The sequence below is a fragment of the Crocodylus siamensis genome, chromosome 2 (assembly GCF_052110815.1).
Source record: "Crocodylus siamensis isolate JL-2025a chromosome 2, ASM5211081v1, whole genome shotgun sequence".
Taxonomy (NCBI): domain Eukaryota; kingdom Metazoa; phylum Chordata; order Crocodylia; family Crocodylidae; genus Crocodylus; species Crocodylus siamensis.
The window spans coordinates 205165857-205191280 of NC_143396.1; the positions used below are offsets into that span (position 1 = coordinate 205165857).

Sequence of the window (25424 nt, forward strand, 5' to 3'; positions counted from 1 at the left end):
CAGGCCCTTCTCACTGTGGCTGCTCAAAGCCCATGCTAAGGGTGTCCTGTGGTACCTCCCCACAGCCTTACTGGGTGTGGGGGCCTGGGGTGGCCCAGAGGTAGCACTCATGGCAGCAGTGGTGGTAGGAAGAATCAGCAGGAGTAATTCCGGTGCAGGCTTCAGATGGCCACAGCAAGAAGGTCCCAACAGCGTTAAGGGGGAGGCAGCCATACCTGCTGCTGGGTCCTACTTTTTTTTCCTAGTGCCCAGCAGCACCACAGCTGCCACTGCCACCTCTGTCTCCATGTCTGGTCCACCAAGGCCAAAGCGGGGCAGCAGTTCCAGCCCTTCCTCAGGGTAGAAGGGTGGCCTGCAGGTGGCTGGGACACCAGTGGAGCAGTCCCTTCTGAAGTTACTGCCTATCTGCACCCACATCAGCTCTCCACCCACCCACAGCCCTGTCCCACACAGGAAGTTTTGATGAGCTTTTGTGAGGTGGTGCTGACCTGGCTTGTAACAGTTCCCCAAAACTCCCGATGTGGCCCATGGACCCAAATAGTTGCCCACCCATGACCCAAATAATTGCCCATCCCTATGCTTAAGAAAAGTATAGTTTACTTAAGGTAAACTATAAAATAGTGACATTCCAGTGACTAAGAAACCCAGAGAAAGGGAAACAAGGAGCTAGGTCTGCAATAGGGAGTACCATTTCCTCAATTACCGAAAAGTTACTTGCACGAAGACCACATGTTGAAAAGCCACTCAGAGAGATATAGGCCTCATATTTAAATTCAAACATTATACTGCAACATTTTCCTGGTGTCTCTCTCACTTTCCATTTCTCTTTCTCCAATGCTTTCTAGTCTTCCAGCCCTATAACAGATGCCCGTTGTATGGGTATATCTTTCATGTGTAGTAGCACATTAAAACTCAGGAGACTTAATTTAACTCATTAGCATTAAAATTCAAATTATACTGAATCCTCACAAAGTTCGGCAGTTCACTGCCGGGGAAAAGGCTTTGGAAGTCTTATTCACTGTTGCACAGCTTTGACATACTCTGCTTCCTTATAGGTGTACAGGAAAGGGAAGGAGAAATGGGAGCCATGGCTCCCAGTGGTAGCTACCACAGTTAGTCAGAAGTGAACTGCTATACTGTACAAATGAACTCAGTCTTAGGCATACCAACGCTGTACATATAGGAGTTCAGGAAACTTATTGAAGCAGAATGCTTCCAGATGCCCTATCTGACATGGCATAGTTCAATGCTAACCCCAACACGTGGCATTTCTAAATGGCACACTATCATCCTTTGCTTGATGGCTATGGACTTTGTTCAATTTTCTTTAAGAGGCCTTTTCAAAGGCTTTCTGAAAATGCTGATAAGTTACAGAAACTGACATCCAATATCTTGTTGGTACAGTCAACTAACTCGAATTAGTTAGAGCAGTAGGAACTAGTCTTTTTGATAGGCCTGCCACAAATTAAGCAATGCATCCTTCCTGAGTGCCACTCCAATCGCCATCCCCTGCCTGATTTGCTTTCTGCTCCTTGCCCTGTGCTCCCTGCCTGATCTGATGCCCTGCTTTTTGCTCCCTCCTTGCCCTACTCTGCCTCTGTGCACAGGCTCCCTGTCCATTCCCCCGATCTATTGTGTGCCACCCACATAAGCTGTCCACACCATTTGTTGAACGTGTCAAAGGTTGGCCAATCCTGAATTAGAGAATCACAATTTTTTCTTTGCAGAAACATGTTGGTTAGCCATCCCTGTCACCTCATGATTGCTTTATGTTTTCTAAGTCAATTTTCATTGCTTCAATCATTTCACTCTATCCTTATATAAGGCTTACTCATCTGTAATCCTAAGGATCACTCCTAGTACCTTTGTAAAAGATTTGATACCCTCTGGTAGAAGACATGCAGCATATTAGCAGCATGCAATTTAGGAGCTACACTGCAACTATATGGGGTTGCTGGGGTCACCTGACCCCTGGTTATCTTTCCTGCTTGGCACAGGGGGCTGGACCCGATGATCTTCTGAGGTCCCTTCCAGCCTTACAATCTATGAAAACAGCACCTGGTTATGATAATATCTTGCTGTTTCAGTTAATTTCATCTTTAGTACTTGTAATAAGTAATTCTCGGTAGTTATTTTCTCAGCATCTTATGTTGTAAAGTTAGCTTCATTGGTATGCCCTTAGTCTGGAAATTGTTCCTTTATCTCATCAGAGTTTTGGATTACCCAGTAATTTTTCCACAAGTATATTCTGCTTCTGATGTACTTAAACTATTTCTTCTTATTTATTTTAAGAACTTTTTCTATTTACTCTTTGATGAATATTAAATATTCAAGGACCCAAATTGAAGCTGTGCTGGCAATATAAAGACATACCTCTAAATACTAGTTTAAAAAGTCTACTTGAGCATACCCTAAAATACCTAAAGAATAAAAAGCAGCAATTTCTGTAAAACCTACACTAATTGTTTTACATCCTCTGTGTTACCTGTCAGCTCCATGTTCTTGGGGAACACTGACACAGGACACAGACTGTCTGACTCACAAAGAATCACCCCGCCCCAAACAGAAGCTGATTAAGATGCAGTGCGAGACACACCTAAATCCCTCCAGATAAGGGTGACAAAAGTGAAACAACTGCCCTAGGTCTCATTTGCATCTGAGATGGGAACAGATGACCATTCATTTACATGAGAGATGGAGAACAGAAAACCTGAAGCAGAGACTGCAGTGAATTCTGGGATCAGCAAAGCAGGGAAGCACTGCATGATGGGGAATCTGTGCTCCAAATGCTCATCAACCCCCACACCCAGCTCAGCACTTATCAGACCAGTTCTAATCTGGATTTACAAAGGACTTTTCCTTCCCCACCCCCACACCTCTAAGCAAAAGTAAGTTTATTAGGCGTCTCGGGCTGTACATTCCCCGGTCCCACTATGGGAGGCCTATGTAAACTTAATTGGCTACAACTCGGTTGCCGGGTTAGGAAATGCTGAGGCAATAGACCGAGTCAGAGGGGGTATGGGCAACATTTGAACAATGGTACAGGGTTCATCACAGCGTCCAGCCCGTTGGAGCCCTGTCCACAAGTGTTGTCATACTTTTCCCAAGACGACTGGTGGAAGTCCTCTCCACAACAGGTTATGAACACTCCAATAATTGCCTTAAGTCTGTTAAAAGACTATAGTAAGATCTGGAAAAGTCATGCTAAGCTGAGGCTTGTTCACAGCAAGTAAAAATCCAAAAACCCTGATGCTGCAATCTATTGTTTCTGAAGACACCAGGAGATATCCCATCAAGTATATCTGCTTTTCATAGGAATGTCAAGCTGGCTCCTAAGTAGGCGTTTCCTGAGTATCAATTAAGTTCCTGAGAAGTTCCACCCAGATAACCCCTTGTCAATAGAGAGGACAATTTGATTTACACTATTGAGAATGCCTGAAAGAAGCTGAACTGGGGGTATAAAAATCTGTAAAAGAAGCAGCAGTGTGTGTGCTGACACCACTCGCTTTCTTCTGGAGAGGCTGCAGGAGGAAGATCATCTCCCTTCAAGGATCGTGCTGAGAACTTTGACCTGTCAGCTTTGCAGACCTAGTGCCTTGGACTGGTGAGATCCCAGCTCTCTCTCTCTTTTCTCTTCTCTCTCTCTAAGCATAGATTTCTGAACTTGAACTGTATTAGTTAAGTTTGAGCTAAGTTTCCCCAAATACTTAGTGAAACCAGGGTATACTGTGACTGTTTGTGTTTGTTTTTCCTTTGCATGTCTATCACTACTAGTGTCAATATATATTTCATCTACTTAGCAATAAATAACTTTTATAGTCAAACTGGTGGTAACTGGGTATATTTTGCCTTCTTTACTTCTCTCTCCCCACTTGCTCTGTAGCAATGCCCCTCTTACCTAAGCTAAAGATCCCTGTGTAGCCCAGAAATACTGTGGGGTCTGCTCATCAAGAGACTAAAAGATTGGGACGTGCTGAGTTTGAAACACATAAGGGGATCAGCTTGTACAGGCTGATTGACCCAGTTTGGCTCAGATGTGCCCTAACGAACTGAATGCTGGCCCATGAGGGTGTCATCTGGACACCCAGCCAGATTCAGAGGTATTCTGTTTAACTGTGTGCTTGTGTCTGACTGTAGTTTATTGTTGCTCTGATGAACTGATTCTTGGCATATGAGGGTGTCAGCCTGTCCATGCTGATCAACCCGGCCAGGTCAGGCATGTCACATTAATCTGTGTGTGTTTGTGTGTATGACTGATTTGGGGACTGGAGGAACCCAGCCCCCCGGAACTGAGTCCTGCAAGATAGCTCCATTGCGGGGTGAGGGCTTGCAGAAGGGAGAGATACAGCTCCATATAGAAACACAAGTAACACAAGCAGCACATTGATAGAATTACCAAGACCCGAGCCCTAATAAATGAGCACACCCCAAAGTAGCGAGCAAATCTGGTAACATCTGCTTCTTCACTTCTTGGAGTTTCTTCATAGACAAAGATGTTAGAAGGTAACTGCCCACGCCAGCTGCAGGTCAGCTAGTGACTAATCAGTTCAAATGCAGAGAGGTAAATCCTGCTGCAATGGTTACACATGTATGGCTGATTGCTGCTAGATAAGGGTGTATCTTTTCTTCTACTCTTCTTCTCCTGGATGCTGGCTCTGTGACGATATTGAAAGAAGGCTGTTGTCTTTTGGATTTGGAGCTTCCAGGCACCCTGATATGCAGCCGTGTTTCCCACAGTCTGTGGTCAATACCACAGGCAGAAAAGGCCCTCTTCAGAGTGTCCTTGAAGCACCTCCATGGAACCCCTCTGTCATGTTATTTTCCCATCACCAATTTCCCGTACAGCATGGCTTTTTGTAGGAGGTTGTCATCCATCAAACAAGATGACACTCCATAGGTAGGTGAACTGCTTGACAGCATTTAGCTCAGTTCCTTCAATAGTCATCTTTGGTGGCACATATGCTTGGTGCGGAGCTGGCTGATAAAGAACTTCTATCTTCCTCAGGCTAATGGTAAGTCCCAAGAGTTCTGCTATAGTAACAAAGCAAGTGGTCATGTGCTACAGATCATGTTGGGTGTGGGCCAGCAGGGCACAATCATCTGTTTGCAAGCTGTTTGTGTGAGCCTGTAGCTGTCTGAGGTTGAAGAGATTTCCATCTCCCTGGAAGAGACGTAAACACCTTCCTCAAGATTGTCCAATGCTTGCTGCAGCATCACGGCAAAGAAAATGGTGAACGAAGTAGGGGAGAATACAGAGCCTTGCTTAACTCTTTTAGAGATCAGGAAGGGACCCAAGAGGTTGCTGTTGTACTTGACTTGTCCACACTGACTGTTACGGAGTTGTCTGACCATGGCAATGAGCTTAGGTGAGTATCCAAGCTTCTCAAGAATCTTCAAGAGGCCAATTCAGCTTATGGTGTCCAATGCTTTAGTAAGCTTAATAGAAGTGCTGTACAGCCCCTTGTTCTCCTCCCAGCACTTTTCCTGTATTGGTCTGAGCACAAATACCATATATATTGTGCCACACTGGCTCTCTGGGAGGACCTCTTCTGCTATGGAAGCCAACAGGCTGTTGAGGAGGATTCAAGCTAGAATCTTCCTGGCAATGGACAAAAGGGTGATGCCTCAGTAGTTGGAACAATCCGACTTGTAATATTTATTCTTCTACAGGGTGATGATTACAGTGTCATGCAGATCTTTTGGAATGTTCACCTCCTCGCAGCAGGCTATAAAGAGTTCATGGTGTTTGGAGTGCAGGGCAGGACCAACATATTTCAGGGCTTCAGGTGGAATTCCATCAGTTCCTTTGTTGATTTTTATCTGGTTGATAGTGGTGAAGGTTTCTTCCAATGTAGGATGCTCACCTAGTTTCTTATTAACAGACAGTTGCTTGACTCAGTTGATAGCAGACTCATGTACTGTGCATTCAGTGCTAAAGAGAGTTTGAAAGTGCTCAGACCATTGGCCCATGACAGAGTCTTTGCTCCCAGTGCTGTAGGACTTGAGGGGCTTGCTTCCTTCCTGCCTACACATGAAGCTTTAAAGTGGAGTGCAGTTTGTGCTAACTGCATTCCACTGCACTAGCTATTAAATAAAAGACATCAACCGAGTGAGATAGGCTCTGTAGTTGCCTCCTATGAACCAGATGAACACATAAAAATACAGAAATATTTTGGTAGCAGGAGCTGCAAATCAGGACTCCTTCTCTATGGAGAGTACCTTCATTGTGCTGCAGAGTCATATTCCCCTTTTTTGTCCTTCTGGCCCCATCAATTTTGCATTCCTCTTTGCCCAGTAGCTCAACTTCAAACAGAAGAGGTGGAGGGTCCTCATTTCCCTATAGCTCTAAAGTTCCACAAATACAGAAGAATTGGGCAGCTTTCCAATAAAACAGAAATCTGCTGATCTATGCAGGATATGTGATTGTGGAGGAAAAATGGGCACAAGGAACTGTGGGATTTTAAAAAAAGTACAACAATTAGGGAATGCACAAAATATTGTTGCATGGAATCACATACAGATTCACATACATACACACTGCACCAGCATCCCAGAATACACAGCAAAATAATCCTACAAGGCTTTGTGTCATCAGATTTTATAAGTGATAATAGGATCCATTTTGCATTGGTTGCCTATGCACATGCTCTGATGTGCAGAGGTGGGAGGCGTGTTTTAATTACAGCAATTCCAGGACAGTTACTCTAATTAAAATGGCTCACCATCACTTGTATTAAGTCTGCGCATTTCAAAATGGATGTGGGATACTTTATCTAAAGCAATGCCCAGGCAGCCACTTTGAAATGCACAGGGGCTTAACACACCTGACAGTGAGGCAATGCTAGAGCATTTTAATTAGAATAGGAACGAGCACATCTATAGGCATCCAATGTGACACAGGCCAACACAAGCACACACTCTGGTTGAAGAAGCCAAGTGTATACGTGGAATGGCAGGACAGCAATGTCAGCAACGGTACGCCAACAAAAGTTTTGTTGGCAAACCTTTCTGCTGCAGACACAGCTTAAGCATTCTGTATGATCATAAATACTAATCACCATGTAGATCATCTACTGTAACCTTTGATAGAAGACAAAAATAACCGTTACATTTAATTTCTGCTAGGGCTGAGCAAAACAGCTGTGTTTTGATTTGGTTTAGGATTTGGCCATTTTGGAGGACAGTGATTCATATTGGTGTTTCGGATCACTGACCTGTTTCTTTTCTGCTGAATCTCCTCTGAATCTGTTTCGAATGGGCTACAAGCTTCGCACAGTCCTACCTAGCTGGGCAGGGCTTGGGGCCAGGGGCTGTAGGGCCCCAGCGGGTAGCAGGATGGGCAATGGGTGGCTTGTCTGGGGGAGAGGAAGGGCTGGTGCCCTCTGTGCAGGTGAGGAGACCCCCATGTGGATCTCTGATCCCTGTCATGCCGGGTCACGGGGCAGGTAAGCAGGGCAGAGTGGCGAGCAAGCCTGCTGGTCCCTGCTGCATGACTTGGCTCTGCAGGGTGCAGAGATCTGTGCTGGGGGTCTCCTTGCCACTGCTGCCTCCCCTGCACTGCCCTGGTGATGTGGGGCTGCATGGGGTGGGCAGTGGTGGCAAGGAGACCCCAGCGCAGAACTCTACTCCCTGCAGAGCCAGGTCGTATGGCAGGGACCTGCCCTGCTGCACGACCTGGCTCCACAGGGAGTAGAGATCCATGCTAGGGTCTCCTCACCGCTAGTGCCCACCCCATGCAGCCCCAGATCTCTTTTCTCTGCGAAGCCAGGCAGGGACCAGCACTGTTCTGCCACACAACATGGCTCCACAGGGAACAGAGATCCACGCTGGGAGTCTCCTCGCCACTGCCGCTGCCCGCTCCCCACTGCCCCGGCTACGTGGGGCTACGTGGGGTGAGCAGTGGCATCAAGGAGACCCTGGTGTGGATCTCTGCTCCCTGTGAAGCCAGGTCGCATGGCATGGACCAGCACTGCCCTGCTGTGCGACCTGGCTCTGCAGGGAGCAGAGATCTGTGCCAGGGGTCTCCTCAACACTGCTGTCCACCCTGCGCTGCCCCAGATCTCTGCTCCCTGTGGAGCCAAGTTGCATGGCAGGGCAGCAGCGTACAGCTGTTTCCCTGCAAGCCCAGCTCTGAAACTCCAAAATTTTCTGAACATTGCCAAAACCTTTCAGATGCCTCTTTTCCTTTCGGAGATGTTTCTGAGCATTCTGTTTTGATTCAGTTTAGGTATTTTGGGTTCCAGAACAGCCCAAAACACCGCTGAAATGAAACAGCTGCCGAAATTTCTCACAGCCCTACTCTCTCCCCTAAATACAAAAAGATGCAGTAGCTGCTAAACATAAAAAGGGGAAAACAGATTTCATTAGTTTTTATTATGACTTTTAAGGGAGCATTATAAACAATCAGCTGTCCTACACCAAAAAAAACCCAAACACAAGCACTAGGGAAAAAATACCTGGCAATATTCTTCCATATTAATCTGCACGTTAATTTTAGCTGCAAGGTAGGAAGCAGTCCCACAACTGGATTTTAATGTTTCTTTAATTCAGGCAAAAGCTCCAAACAATAAGGGTTTTTTTCTTTTTACCGGCAAGCTGAATTATGCATTTGCCTTAAATGCCCATATTAATTTCACTTTTAAACCTAAGTAAATTATCAACATAAATCCTAGCATTTGAGCATCACTGGGAAACCTATATGGATATATTAGACTATTCATGTTAAAAAACAGACACCTGCTACTCAGGGGGAATTGTAATTGCTAGTTCATTTTACATTTTTCTCAATGTTGAAGCCAATTTGGGTTACAATAATTGTAACCAATGTAAAGTTTTCTTAGCTCACGAATAATGTATAAGGGACTGCTGTGTTGTCAGTTTGAAGGACATCTTCAAATACAGGAGAATAGAATACATTACTTAAACACTTCATTTTACTTCAGATATGCATCAGTTTGCAATGAGCTTCCGTAGAACGAGATTTCACTGTGAACATTTAAGCTCTGATTTAAAGTAACATCCCATCATTTTATTCTCTTTGGACAATATGACATAGGCAGTCATGGAGACAATACTACCATATGTTAAAGTCTAAAGAGATGTCTATTTTTAGCAAAACTGACAACTGAAAAGAACTATGTTATTTGAATCCCTTAATTTTCCTCTACGTCATGAAGCAACAAACTGCAGGGAGGGTAAAAAAACCATGCATATTAAACTAACACTTTTCCCTTTAACTGTCTTGTAAGTAAATACATTACTTTCTCTAGGTTTAGGGATTGAGCATTGAGGGCCTATTTAATAAAAGGACCTCAACACAGCTTTCCATTGTGTATTTGTAATGTTTCTAGTCACACATTTTGGAGTGAAGTTATTATTCCTTATACCTAGCGTTCTTGCTGTCAGCTAGTGATATGTAAGTGATATTAAGTGTATCCAGAATGCAGTTGTTGCAATGTAGGAAGCTGTTTCTAAAATCAGGCCCTATACACCGCAGGTGCATGCTATCATTTCCCACATACAGAGCTCCAGTTCATTCTTCAATTTAAGCTTATATCTAAGGTTTATAAACTTTTGCCATTATTTAGTCAACTTTACTCAGAAGCCCAATGACACATCGTATATATATCCAAAGCAAAGAACTTCTCTTTCCTACCTCACAGTCAGATAGACAGTGCCCACAAAAAGCTAACTTCCATCTGACAGTTACCTTACTTTAAAATAACCATGCTCAAATTATGCAACAGGGATCTTGTCATTGCCATGCTTTCTCTGCTTTTTCTTATTTTATATAGGTAAACACAAAAGAGCTGAAAAGTACAGGTTTCAAGAGTGGTGGCTACAGCCCTTTCTAGCTGTGCCAAGAAACCACACCTTTGTAAAATCTGAGGACCCAGTGCTAAAGTCACTGAAGTCCCATTGGAGCCATCTACAAAGGAAAAAAATCCTAAGACCTTCTAGTGACAGAAAAGGACTTAAGAGTAACCTAAAAGCCAACCCAGAACCATTGCTTTCCTATGAACCCTGTGACATGTCCTGTATTGTCCATTAGCACAGGTGCAGAACTATATCAACAAATACTAACTTACAATTGATTCCTAAATCAATGGAAATCTCAAATAAAAAAGTATAAATAATAACTATAAGTAGGAGCTGTTGTCATCTTTACTTACAGAACTGCAGACACGACATAAGGAACTAATAACTAAAGGAATTCATAATGGTCCAACAGAAAGTGGCTTGAATATATGCTTCAAAAATATAATTTACCCATTATGACAGCTAACTCCCAACATCAGATAAATAATTACTTAGCAATGGAACTTAAACTATTTGGTGTTAAAGCAATACAACCATTTTTTAGACAGAACCAGCATGCTAATTATCAGAAGTTGCTTGTACAATAAATATTTCCATCAAGTGTACATCCTGGGTTGGTTGGTTTTTTTAACAAAACGTAGCCAATTACATCCCAAAAGAACTGCATGCAGCCTGCATCAACTATTAGGTTTCCTTCAACTGAGAAGACCAAGTAAGAAGAGTTTGTTACTGAGTGTACAACTAGCAGTGACTTAGTTTAAGTAACAAACAGCTATAATAAATGCACAGCAAAATAAAATACAAAGCCTTGATTTAGTAGTCTGGACAAAGCATTTTACATATCCCTATGGCTTCTCCTTCCTTTCATTATTAATAGGATAAATGAAACAGGTTCTCAGCTGTGACAAATGACTCAGGGACCATCATATCAAGGAGACAGATACAGTTTTCTTGATTCTCTGCCTGACCTGAGCTGAGATACAAATCAAAGCTGCTTGGGGATTGCTCACATATGCCCTGCTGACAGCAGTCCCAAAAAGATTGTCTGCTGGCTGAGCACAGTGCACAGCTCAACAGACTGCATTACAGCTCCTTTTCTACTAACCTCCTCTGTCATGTGGTGTGGGAGAACAATGTAGCACCTGGCCATACCAGCTATAAAGCCATTTGGGAACCTCTTTATAGTGAACAAATCCATAGCTTTTTGGATAAAACAAATTTATACTCTATATGTGGCACATGAACTGGCCAAAAAGAAACAGAAGGGTCACAAAATCTGGTTCATCTCATCTCATTCAGAGTACAAAGCATTTTACTTAGCTAAATCAATGTAGCCTACATTGCAAACCTCTGGATTACTGCTTTTTTCCTTCTCTTATTATAATTAAAAATATCTCTTTAACAAAAAGAGGTAAATACTGTCAACTTTGTTCCGTGTATAGGTACTTTAGTTTGCAATCTACACTTTTAGGAACAATTATGGATATTGCACAAAAAACTTTGATGAGTATAGTGTAGAACCACAAAATCCTTTAGCCGGGTGTAAACTCAGTCAGTTTTGGCTGGTGTGGGTGCTCTATTTTGGGTGGCCTGCATGAGTCAAGCCAGTAGGAGGCAATAGAAGCACCAGTCCCTGCAATACTGAAATTGCTACCTACCATTTGACTGGGATATAAAACAATGGCATGTGTGTTGGCACTGAGCAATGGCCTGGCATAAAGATTAGGGACATTATAGTCCTTCCCTGACATTTAGGGTCACTTGATGTTATCACAGACACCAAGTGCTGATTGTATGCTTCCAAATCTATGTCTCCTTGAAAGATATTTTCAAAGAGATGGTCTCACCGAACTGCAGCAAATACAACAGGTGCCAAATAGCTTTGAAAAAAAAACATTAGGGAAAATGTTAAAATTAACTGAACCAGCTTCATTTCAGATACCCTCATATAGTTTAAAATCTGATGGTGACTTCAGTGAAGTTCGCAGCAAAGCCTAAGAGCACAACAGGTTAAACAGAGAGTGAAATTAATGACAATTTAACCAAGAAACACACATTCTAAATTTAGATCTTATCTGTGGAACAGACTGTGGAAAATCAGAAGGTCACCTTCAAGTGACACCAGAAATGACAGGTGGGGGCAATTTCATTCAGCTGCCTTTATGTCTAATTAGCACTAAAGATGTCCACTAGAAACAGTGGCAGGCAGTGCACTGATTTTTTTTTTTAATTATCCATGGGAAATGGAAAATATTTTTCTGGTAGGAAAGATCAGTTACCTAAATAATAAAGGTATACACAATTCACTGAGGAGTAAAACATCCAGAATGTAAACCAATGGGAAGCAGCAATTGCCTCTTCAAGGCATCGTATTTCTTACTTTACCTTTCTCGCAATGACTTCCTGTGAATCCAGAAGGGCAGGAACACTTGTTTGGTGCCACACATGTCCCACCATATCTGCATCCCTCTTCACAGAATGCTGAAAAAGAAAAAGTAATGATAAAGTACAATTCAATTTCGCTATTTATTATACATTTGTGAGATACCAAAGACAGGCAATCAAATACTGTTTTATTTGCTAAGGGAATTCAAAACACTAAACTCTAACCTGCCTGCAAACAAAAGTGGCTGGAATTCAGGAAAATGATACAGGAGTAAAACTAATTGCTCTCAAGGCAAACAACCCCAAAAATAAAAAGTTAGTATTCATTCGATGATAAAAGAATCCAAACCATTTTAATGTGGTTGATCATTTTTCTGTTGAACTCAGTGGAAGTTCTGGAACACTAGTACTTTGGTGACCCACAGGGCACATATTGATAGCTCCTATGGAACTGACTGGTCACAGTTTGCTGACTGCCAGCTGACAAATGTCATTAAAAGATTTTTAAAATATAACTTTGTCTTAATATTATTGTTGTATGTAAATCTTTGTCATAAGGATGCTATAGTCAGAAAAAGGAAGGCCATTTGGCCTTGTAAGAAACATGGAAAACAGAAGAGGAAGTAGATCAGGTGCAATCTCTCCACTGCATGAGGCTCATACTTTAAAAAAAGGATTAGAGTCTTAGGCTAGGGACAGGCATTCAAACAGCATAAATTCTTTGCAGGTTAGTCTAACCTGGCGAGGCTAAATTGTTTTTATAATCAGATAGACATTCCAGAACTTCTAGCCTGCAGTGGCTTAGGCTAGAAGCCGGGGGGGGGGGGGGAGGGGGCACTAGAGCAGCCCTCCCTTCCCTTGCAAAGGGCTGATGTGAGGGGTGTGTGGCCAGGTCCTGGCAGTACACTCTGATTAGGGAGGGATCCCCTCCCTCCCTCCACTTGATAACAGAGCATTTATCAGCTCTTGTTATCAGCATTTAACACCCCATCAGAAAACAAAGCCTCGTTCATTGCAAGCTCCTCTTAAACAGATTTTTCCAAAGGAAAATGCATATCAGCCTCTGGCTTCTTTACTGTTCATTCCATCCAGGAAGAGCACACACCAACTGCAAATGCTTCCTCAGCCTGATGAAGGGATTTTAAACTCAAAAGCTTGCTATGAATTTTTTTCCAACTACTTAGTTGGTCTAATAAAAGATATCAGATTTACCCAAAGAACCTTGTCTGTCTTTTCTTAAGAAGGGATGCAGGGATATTACTATCTGAGTTGTTGATTGCCTCCAAAAAAGCCCTAAGCAGAAACTGTCCTATCTGCCTTACACAGCATAAGCTAGCATACAGTCTGTGCTGTGAGAGAGAGAAGGAAGAGATCTCTGTTTAAGCAGGGGGGCGGGGCACAGGGAAACCAGGCAGGCCCTGCTGTGCCTACAAGTCTCTACCAGAGCTGCAGCCAGGGAGCAAAGGAGAGGGGACACCCCTGGTGTGGAGCAGAGGCCTGCCCAGCCCAGAGAGCATGCCAGGATGCTGGGGGGGCCTGGTTTAGCTTAAACCACCAAAGGCTCTGGGATGGACATTGCATAAACTGGTTTGATTCAAATCAGTTAAGTCTGATACTACATTCAACCAGGCATTGGCGACATGTAGGGGGAGCATGCAGGTACAAGTGTATCCCCTGAGCTTGGTCGTGCACTCCCTGCAAAAAGCACCGCTGATGCTGTTGGAGATGCCTGTGGACGGTCACCGCTTAACACTCCACCCCCCCCGCCCCCGCCCCCGCCAACACTGCCGGTGGTATGTGCAGGCTGTCCCCGATCACCACTGGCTGCCACCAATGCTGCCAGTGGCATTTGCAGGTGGTTGCCAACTGCTGGTTAGCACTAGCTACCCACCCTGCTGCCAACACCACCTCAACTGCCTGCAGAAACTCCCTGCTCGCTGCCACAACACCTTTGCCACCACCACCGCTGCTGCCACCTGTGGGCAGTCACCGTGCCTCACCAGCCTCTGGGGGCACACAGCATTCATTCAACCAGGTATAACTCAAACCAGTTTCAGCCATTTTCACACTGATTTATGTGCACTGAACATCTGTTCTGTTACAGGTTTAAACCAGTTTCCGATCAGTTATACTGGTTTATGCATAATGTCTGTCACTAGCATTATAGCCGTGATGGTCCAGGAAAAGTCCGAGAGGCAAGGACTTTTTTGATAATTTTTATGGGACCACCTATATAGTTGGGAGAGCTGTTGGACCAGCTTTCAGGCATGGAGTTCCCTTCTTCAGGGGCATGAGTAATTATGATTTTAAAAAGTACCCTAGAATTTTTCTAGTAATATATGTAGCTCAGCTCTTTCAAGACAGAACTAGGAATAACTGCAGTCACACTGAGATAAGTGAGAAGAAAATTAGATCTTGAAGTTTAAAGCTATTTACATTTTTTTTTTTAAGGGAGGAGGTCAAAATGAGCCTGATTTGATCTCACCAAACAGATTTATCAAGGATCTTCTTAGGAGCCACACTATGCCCAACATATAGCACATCCAAAAAGGAAAATTCCATGTCTTTATTACAGCTTGAGGTACCTACCGGGCTTAACCACACAAGTGAGTGAAGCTACAATTAATATTTAAACAGCAGCTCTCTGCATCTGAGTTAATAAAAGAACTGCAAAGTGTTTCTGCAAGCTAAAATCACAGATGGAGTGTTGGCAAAGAGATGTCATAAATGGTATGAAAAGACTTGAAGTGCCATATAACAGAAGAGATGTTTTAGATTTATTTTGCAATGTACTAACAAGAATACCAAAGTGAATAAAACACCAAACGTTAGGAAAATTCTGTAATTTTAACTGTCTGAAGGTGATTGAAGCAAATTATCTGTCTTCTGACTGAATCAATATACTGATCAGAGATTCTAATAATATGCATTGTAGTATTTTATCTAACTTCTGGAAAAATGTGGAAGTAATGGAATTCTAAAATGATTTATAGAAGACGGTAATGGAAGAACATAAAAAATCCCATGACAGTGGGAAGAAAGCACTATAATATCCAATATTCATTGCTGCACACATTCAACCTAGTAGGGGTTTTTATTTTTATTTTTTTAAGTTTATCTATGCTACTCCAGTTACCAATCATTTTTTTACTCATGAGGACAAAACATAAATGCTTAAAGACAAATATTTTAATTGTGGTTTTTCACTTTTTTTCCACAACATAGTTTCATAGGCAACTGCAAGGAATATTATGGCATACAACTCAACGAATATTAAATAAATCTAGGAAAAAACAGGATGTGATCACAGATGTTCTTTCTAGAATACTGGTAGAAGTCAGGGCAGACTAATCAGCCCAGAAAAACATAAACTTTCATAGCTGACAGCCTACTTCATGAGATTCTATTTTATCAAAATACTGGATTCACTTCTGACCTCAGTGGGTGAGTCGACACATGCAATTAATGCTATTTAGCTTTACTGAGCAGTAGACTAATTTACTGCACAGTAAGCTTCCTTCATGTGTAGACAGTGATGCTTTATTACACAGTAGATTAGTCTACTGTGCAGTAAAGCATCTCATGTAGACCAGGCCAGCATTCTCAGAAAAAATAAAGCCTTAGCACTTAGCAAGGTAAGAGATAAAATACCTAAATCTTTATTGGCCTTAAAATGATAGCTAATCAACAATTTTACTAAAGAAACATTAAAATCCCATGTGTCACGAAGATAATAGGTATTTTCAGCAAAACAGTTCTAAAAGGAAAAATGGATGTAAAAAAGGGAAAAATACTTTCTATTGTGTCAATAATTTTCATCGTAAATAGTAAACAGAATTTATCATCAACAGCAAATACAACACTGGGGTCGTTCAAATAATAGGAAAGGCATAATGAGGGGAAGAAAATGCAAACAGATTTATTGCTCATAACTCATGCATGCCCTCCAGTTTTTATCGGAGCCAAGGAGATACACACACATATAGTACAGTAAAATACAATTTAAACCTAAGCAAAAGTCTGTCACACGCTTCCTCTGTGCTGCTATGATTAATTCTGATTATTTTTTTTTAAGTCAGGCAATTGTGACATTAGACAGACACTCATTTTAAGTATCTGCTATTGGCAAAGACCATGCCTAACATGAAACAAGACTCTGCCTCACATCACAGAGATGCTTACATCAAAATGTGATTACCTTGCACTAACATCGTGTAATCCCTCATATCATGAAGCCATGTCATTGTTCTGGACAGCAACAGCATCAAAATGTGACAGTGTCAATACACTGATGTTCTGAGGGATCTATATGTTATTTCAAGATCTGGTGACAAGACTAAAAAAGCAAGCTGAAGCACATGGAGGGCTAACCCAGACTTTTGCCTATGGTGTTGTTGAGAGAGGACAGTAGCTATGGAAGGGGCTACAGAGGAAGAGAGTATTCCTTTTCTATCAGACTGACTGAGAAATGGAAAAGGTCTCTAGATATTTGGACCAGCTGCTGTGAATGGCTTATTTCTGTTGGTTATCCTTTGTTTTTGGCTCAGTAAAACAAAGTGCCAAGAAAAAGAATTGAAACTATATGCTATTCAACTTCTACAGCTAGCAGTTCTACAGACCTAATCCTTACAATCTGGGTTTACAGGAAATTGAATGTCCTGCCAAAATCAAAAATCCCAGCAAACAATATCTAGGAAAACAAAGATGTTCCTTAACTGCTAGGTGTGCGTGGGAGGGATGGGGGTGGAGTGGGGTATCTGAACTATTATAAATGAGACAATAGCATCACTAGAGCTAAAATTGTTCTACATGCCTTGCTGTAAGAACCAGTTTTAAGTTACTTATACCTTTGTCAGACTTTGACCATTTTATGAGACAGGCCTGTGAAAATAATCAAAAAAATGCACACTTTGGAGCAGGAATTTGAAACTGGGCAAGAGAGATGATGATGTTATCAGAGATATATGTTTTATCAGAGATATAAGTTTTGCTATCCTCATGAAAATTTATCCGAACATAGGAAGCTTATGAGACTGAAAACTCTTTTGACGCGCTGAATACACACTTGTTAGAGTTTGGAAATGTAAAACTTCTTTAGATTCTATCTGAACTGGGCATGCTCCATCCTCGGAGCTGACCAGAACTTTCCCTATATTTCCCCCACCCCCGCCCCCAGCACCAAGGGTTGGGAAGAGACTGGTATCAGGTGCAGGCAACTGAGAGGGGAAAGACTAGCACACTTCTGTTCTTGATGCTCTTCCCAGTGCCCACACTGCAATTAAGAGGAAGGAGTAAGCTGCCTGATATAAATGCTGAGGAACTGCAGACTACGGATAAAATGGAGATAGGCAGATGATATGAATAGGCAGGGAGGGAGAAAGGCTGTAGAGCCAAAATTTGAGGGGAAAAAGGGAAGAGGCTTGCACTATGCAGACATAAACTTGAAGCCACAGCCACTATGCAAGGAGGTTTGTAGGAACAGGGAGGTTGTGCAATCTCCATCCTTGGAGGTTTGTAAGACCTGGCTAGACAAAGCTTTGGTTGGGATGATATAGCTGCAAATGGTCCTGCTTTGAGCAGGGGAGTGGACCAGATGACCTCCGGGGCTAGAGACAGAAATTGCACATAAACCATTATAAATGATTGGAAACTGGTTCAAATCTGTAACACAGCAGAAGTTTAGTGCACATAAACCGCTTTCAAAATGGCTGAAAACAGTTTAAGATAAACCTGGATGGATGTAATATCAAACTTAACTGATTTAAGTTAAATCGGTTTATTAAACTTCCGTCCCAGATACCCTCTAGATTCAAGTTAACTCACAGTCCCTCAGAATCCCAGGATGCTTTGCACCTCCCCTGCAAACCCTTGCCCCGCCCCCCTCTCCCCACCCTCACAGGGTGGGTGGGCTAGCTTTGGCCCAATCTGTCTGTTCCAACTAATAAGGAGGCATGCCCTAGCACCCCCTGGCTTTTGGCCTGGGCCACTGCAGGCGTATAGCAAAAGCGAATGCCTGTTCACTTGCTTATGGGTTCAATCTATGCAGCTCAGACTAACCTATGAAGAGTGAAATAATTCAGTCTTGGGCTTTCTGACTTTCTGTACTTAGAACTGAGGTAATTTCTAACCCTAATATTCTACGATTTTTTCTAAGGGGATAAGCCATCACAGCTGCCTATGAAAATCAATGACAATTGTGTTTTTAACAATCAAGTTAAATTACAAAGAAGGACACACATACACACACGATTGTGGCTGCCTTAAGTGTCCACCCAAATTAGTGGACACTTTCAATCGTTATAGTCTTAATCTCTGAAGGTCCAGTTCCCCAAACTGGAAAATTGGAATTAGAAAACCACACATCAGATTAGTGTTGTGTGTGTTGTTAGAATAATTTCATTGATATTTGTGAAGCAGTTTGACAATATTGTTAGAGAACCAGCAAAATGTCAAGGAGGAAATTAATAGGTTTGTATTCATTGCAGAACTTTGATTGCATGTTTTCACTAAGGCCTGAGTCATATACTGAATGAATAGTACAAAAGGTAATACTGAATAACTACTTATTCACTGAACTGGTCACAGGGTCCTGAAGTAAAAAATAGTATACGATATTGTAATTAAAGACATAATGAATCTATGCTGCTCAGGCAAGTTTAATTCCAAGTGTTTGATTTAGGAATATTAACGTTTTAATGTAAACTGGGTTTTCCCCTCCCCTCCCCTCCTCCTTTTTTTTGGATGTATATTTATAGGAAGATTAACTTAGGGCCTGTTCTTGCTTCATTTATGTCAGGGGCAAACTTCTGATTTTTCTAGAAGCGTGACTAGAAACTGAGCTGGAGACAAGAAAGAATTTTGAAGAGATCAGTTAATTGTTTCCTTAACAATTCCAGTAGAATCAAGAATATAAGCTAAATCCTTACATTTAACCTTGCACTTATGACAGACACAAGGAACAAATGGAAGGCAGTTCAATGATTGCATAGTAAATCAACTGAAGCTCAGGTGGTCTTATGAAGCTGCCTCCCTTAGTATTTAAATTTCTTATTAAGTCTTACAGATTGTTGTGTCTGTGGCTTCCAGTGTGTTTCATACCCTTCAGCATCATAATTCTGTTATGGAAAACCTGTCATGAGCCCATGTTGCAGGTCTTCTACTAATCCAAGAAATTTAACATTAGTATGATAAATTTCTATAGGGTCTTATATAGCTAATCCCAGTCTATGAATACATAGTGTCCCTGAAAATATTTTCCAGAAACAAACTTGTTAAAATTGTGAATGGTTATTGCATATGCAATAAAATGTTTTAATGGGAGAATTAAATGAAGAACTTACTAGGTTGAATTTCTACGAGGAAACCCAAAGTGATTGTTGTAAGAATTCTCCTATTCGGTAGTATTGAAGTCAGATAAATTAACGGTACTGAATGGACTTCAGTGAAAGTTCAGTTTGACTCAGGACTACTAAATAAAGTCCTATATTTTCAACATATTTCTCTATTTAAAGTAAATATTTTCCTCAATATGTGCATGGACTGAATGCGAGGAGGTCCTACCTCTCCTAGAAGGTAGTTCTGTAGAGAATCACTCTAGCAAAGGGCAATTTTGCTAGCACTGCCAATTTTGTGGTAAGATCTTTGGGAAATGTTATCTAGGCTCCAGTGATTGAGACTTTTGCAGCACCCGTCATTTATAAGCTGAGTTGGGTAGAAAAATGTCAACCCTTCCTATATGCTGTTAGGCGCCAATCAAATAAAGATCACAAAAACAAAATGTACTGCCATTCATGTACGTTCATATGAACCAAAACAGGAGCATATTAACTTTTGTATATAAAAGGCAAGTTCTACTTTAATCTGAAGCCATGTTTGAATAGGGAGTTCCAAAATGATCACTCTTACTCACCAACAAGCAGCAGCAGAGCTGGCATACTCTGAAGTGAAATACTTTGTGAACCCTACTGCCTGAGGGAAGGTTATGGAATTGCAGAGCTCTTGCATCTCAAAGGACCTCACCTGTTTCCTGCAACCTACATTCTGAAAAATGTTTAGCAGAAAGAAATTTGGCATCTCCTCTACCCTACTGTCACTTGTTTCCACTTGTAATCTCTAAAGTTCAACTGGTCCTATATGACGGAAGGCTTTGTTGGAGTTGGCTTTCTCTCACTTTATCAGTGAACTTTCCCAGGAAGAAGAGATTAGGGACTAGGCTGGCTTTTAACATCAATTTATTGAGAAGGTACAAACCTATTGCAGGTATTGAGGCTTCTAAGGTTATGATTGAACTGAAGGCTCGACTGTTCCTTATGGGAACAAATGTAAGCTGAGAGCATGAGAAGGTAGAGGGTTTTTTCCCCTTTAAATTCAAACATAAAAACCTGGTAGGATATGAAGAAATATAGAATCGATACACATACAAAAGTTTCACTCACTAAACATGTAGGCTAGGTACAGACATTCAAAAAGCATGAGGCAGAATCAATATAAGTTATGTGGTTTTCTGTAAGCTGCTTTTTGGGGGGAGATGGGAGGACAGGATGACAAGTCTTAGATTGGGTTCCACCATTCTTAAACCAATCTATATGTGCTGAATTTCTGTTCTTTTATGGGTATATATATTGAAATTGTGCACCGGACTTCTGTTCTGTTATTGGTATAGCCCAGTTTCTGATCACTTATACGAGTAAAAGTACAATATCTGTACATGGCCACTATGCCTAGCTGCTAGTAAAGTTCTGGTGTAGATGACCAGAATCAGGATGGCATTCTGTGTCACTTATATGGGTATATAGTTATTCCACATTTTCAATAGGCAAAAAGAAAGCAAAAGTATATCGTTCTTGAGCCTCCAGAGGCTGATTTTACTTTGCCTTGCAGGGGAACATGCCTTTCCCATTTATTTTAATGGAAGCACTTTGAAATCTCCAAAGGAAATGCTCGGCTATTCAGAAAGCACAAGGATCTTCAATGCCGATGCGTACGGGGGTGCGAGGGTGCACATGCACCCCCTGAGAGCACAGGTGCACCTCCAGTCAGGCCACGCTCCTGTTTAGCCGGCAGGAAGGGGGGCAGGTGGGAGCACAGTGCTCCCCCTGTAAGCACTGGCTGGGGAGCGGGGCTGTCAGCAAAAGTGGCTGTACCGCTTCCAGAAGTGGCTGCAGGACTTCCGGAAGCAGCACGGACAGACGCTTTTTGGTGAGTGGGCTCAGCAGCCGGAGGGCCCCCCTGACTCAAGAGTCACCAGTCACCCATGAGGATCTTTATTCATTCCAGTGCAGACTTTTAACTACTGCATCTCGCTGCTTGGAATTCCTCTGACTGCAAAAGGTACATGCATCTTATCAGACTTATTTTATTGGGGGTGGGCAGCATGGACTTCCTTCTCTATCCTAAATAGCCTACTGTTTAAAGCACTTGCCTAGCATGCAGCAGACCTGGATTATAGCCCTACTTTGTTTGCAGGGATTTTGAATTAACATCTGTATTTCAACAAAGTGCTGTAACCTCTAAGCCATGAGGCAGACATAGCAATAAAAACCTTCCACCCCACCCAGATCTTGAAGCTTGCTCAGCAAAGAAGGAAAAAGTTATAGGGCTTAAAGGAAAGCAAGCCAGAGGCTGCCTAATACTGGGACACTGCTTTGGAGAGGAAGGAACCTTGGATTTTGGCTTTTATACCCAATGCATTTTACTCATTGATTCCTTAAAGTTAAATGTGTCATGGACAGTGAAGTATACTTGGGGCTATAACACTTGGTCGTGGTTCTATTCTAGATTCCACTCTAGAAATGGTGGCAGGATCTTTCCCTTTGAACTTGTTTCAATGCAAATGCAAGGGACTCTGGCCTACACTGTATTGTGTAATCTGAAAACAAACAAACTGCCAACCTTACATGCCCATTCCACCCTCCCATGAAAGCTAGATGTATGGTAAGAGGTGTCACAGATCTGCAATTTCAGGAGAGATTTGACAGTGGAGTGTGTTAGCTTGTGTCCCCATGAGGCAGAGTAGGTAACAACAGAGGGATGGAGAAGGCTGAGTATTGTACACATATGAGCTGGCTTTCCTTTTTTTTTTAAAGGAAAAGTCAGAGACCCAGAGATGACCTGAGCAGGGTGCAGGGCCAAGGGCAAATCAGCCTGTGTGGGGCTCTGCCCCCAGATATGAGAAAGCTGGCAGCAGATTTGGCAGTGGGGGGCTGGGGGGTGCCAAGTGGCTGGAGGTGCCGGATTCAGCATCAGGGGAGTGCTGAGCAGCCAGATGTAATGCCAGCGGCAGTGTGGCATCGCCTTGCCCACTCCACCTGGACCCCCAAAGCATGGGGCCCAGGGTGGTTGCCTCGATTTGCTGCCCCCCCGCCCCCAGGATGGCCCTGCAGAGACCTCAAGGTTTGCTGTTACCAATCCACCAGTTTTACTTTTCCTGTCTTCAAACACACAGACACAATCTTCTTTCTGTAGAGATTTTGAATCACATCTTCCAATAGACCTGGCCGAGGCCATTGCAAGTCCCCTGGCACGGCTTTACGAGCACTTGTGGTGCTCTGGTGAGGTACCGGAGGACTGGAAGAGGGCCAACATGGTTCCCTTCTTCAAAAAAGGCAGGAAGGAGGACCTGGGAAGCTATAGGCTGCTCAGTCTTACCTCGATCCTAGGCAAGCTGTTTGAGAAAATTATGCTGGCACACATCCAGGAGGGGCCAGCAGGGGACTGCACGCTTAGGGGCAACCAACACGGGTTCATCAGTGGCAGGTCCTGTCAGACCAACCTGGTGGCCTTTTATGATCAGAACACCAGATCATTAGATGCAGGGGTAGCAGTGGACATAGTCTTCCTGGACTTCTGGAAGGCTTTTGACACTGTCTCTCACCCCATTCTCATTAAGAAACTGGGGGGCTGTGGTGTAGACACCCACACAGTCAAATGGGTCACCAAATGACTGGAGGGCTGCACCCGGAGGGTGGTAGTGGATGGGTCCTTCTCAACCTGGAAGGATGTGGGCAGTGGGGTTCCGCAGGGCTCGGTCCTCAGGCCCGCACAGTTCAACATCTTCATCAGTGATTTGGACAAGGGGGTAAAAAGCACCCTGTTCAAATTTGCTGATGACACTAAGACGTGGGCACATTGGAAGGATGCAACAGGCTACAATCAGACCTAGACAGGTTACAAGGGTGGGCGGATGAGAATAGGATGGGTTTCAACACAGACAAGTGCAAGGTGATGCACCTCGGGAGGAACAACCGGCACCATACCTACAGGTTAGGGAACTCCCCTCTTGTCAGCACGGAGGCGGAAAAGGATCTTGGGGTCATCATTGACTTCAAGATGAACATGGGCCGGCAGTGTGGAGAGGCAGTTAGGAAGGCCAACTGCACCTTGTCATGCATCCACAGATGCATCTCGAGCAGGTCCAAGGAGGTGATCCTCCCCCTCTATGCGGCACTGGTCAGGCCGCAGTTGGAGTACTGTGTCCAGTTCTGGGCGCCACACTTCAAGAGGGATGTCGACAGCATGGAGAGGGTCCAGAGGAGGGCCACTCGTATGATCAGGGGACAACAGGGCAGGCCCTATGAGGAGAGGCTATGAGACCTGAACCTGTTCAGCCTCCAAAAGAGAAGGCTGAGGGGGGATCTCGTGGCCTGTTATAAACTAGTCAGGGGGGATCAGCAGGCATTGGGGAAGTCACTGTTCCCCTGAGCACAACCAGGAGTGACCAGGAATAATGGTCACAAGCTGGCAGAAGGTAGGTTTAGATGCAGTATCATAATGTCTTGCATATAATACACCCCAGAATATTTTATATCTATTGCTTTTGAAAGGAAACATGAAGAGAAAAAGATCCTTCCAGGTAAGTACTTTTGTAACAGCAGCTGGGGAGCTGAGCCTGCTTCTGAGCCTACTACCAGTCCTGCAAGCTAGATGGGATCTGCAGACCAACCCTTTATGCCAGGTTTGAACCTGCAAGCTGGATCTGGAAATTTGGCAGTGGGGGCTTGGCGGCTGCCCAAATTGAGGCTGTCACTGCTCCCCTGCCACCAAATTTCTACACCCATAGGGAGTCCTGCGGACTGGATGACTCAGCTCCATGGGCTGGATTCATATTGCTCATAATGCGCACCCTAATTCCCACCAGATGTTCTTAGGAAAAAGGTTCAAAAGGTTCATTTTGTATATGAGAAAATGTGATTTGCCTGTGGAGGCAAGTTAGTTGTTGGTTTATGTCCTGAGGTATGCAAAATGACATCCCTGATAAATATTAGCTAATATAATGATGGACATTTTTCTGCTCCCCATGTACATGTATATTGTTCAGTATACCCCATTAAGCAAACTTTTGTTTTCTTGATTTAGTTAAAAGCTTTCCCTCTCCTGAGGTCTGTGTCACTGTGTTATTTCCTAACTCTGAGTAAGCTGAATACATATTAGTTTTCTGGAGTGCTTCTCCTTTCACTGCTCATGGAACCTATTCCAACATCCTAATTTTTTTTAACTCACCGAAAAGAAAAAAATTAAAAGGGCAGGGAAGGGAGAAGAAGAAAACCAGAGTGGAAGCAGCCATGAATACCCAGAGCTAAAAGTATGTATGTCTGTCTCACTTCTATTTCTCTCTGCTGTCAAATTAAGGAGGTCATCTGCTTAGTGAACCAATTGTACAGATGCTTTTAAAGCATTTCTGCAGATAGACTCTTTCCTGCAGAAGATGCTTTTTTTTTTCACTGGCTGTGGTTTTTTAAGGTGACTTCCGTAGGGGAGAGAGAAAGGTCTGTCCACTTGCAATAATTCTAGTTAGATGTTTGTCTTTAAATGTTTTCTGGTTTCCAAATGTTGAAGATAAATGGATATACTTGATTATTTAAGATTTAAGTTTGCTTAAAAGTAAGAGGCAGATAAGATGAAGGAGAAGGGGACATATGAATGATACTGTTACTATAGATACGTTACAGTGAGTTATAACACAGTCAGAAAAACAAAAGGTGCATTCTACTATTTCACAGGTACACAAAGCAGTAAAAAGAGAGGTAACAAATTATACTGGTCATTATTCAGGCACATCAAGGAATGAGCTGCCTACAATTTGACACTTTGGGTAGAATTCTATTCCCTGCTATGATGCTTGCTAAGTGATGCACAGTTTTTAGGTGCCTAAGTCATCTCATGGCATTTTCTTTCACTATGCATAATGGTTCACATGTACATATCTAAATATACTATGCCCC

At 42.8% G+C, this 25424-nt stretch overlaps 1 protein-coding gene across 2 annotated transcripts in view; it reads right to left on the reverse strand.

Annotated features, from left to right (window-relative positions):
• The window catches only part of NELL1 (neural EGFL like 1), a 524835-nt gene that overhangs the window by 95875 nt on the left and 403536 nt on the right, over positions 1-25424 (reverse strand). For both annotated transcript variants that reach the window (XM_090032860.1, XM_090032859.1), the window contains exon 15: positions 12205-12300. In XM_090032860.1, the coding sequence (XP_089888986.1) occupies positions 12205-12300 (96 nt within the window). The remainder of the gene's footprint in view (positions 1-12204; positions 12301-25424) is intronic.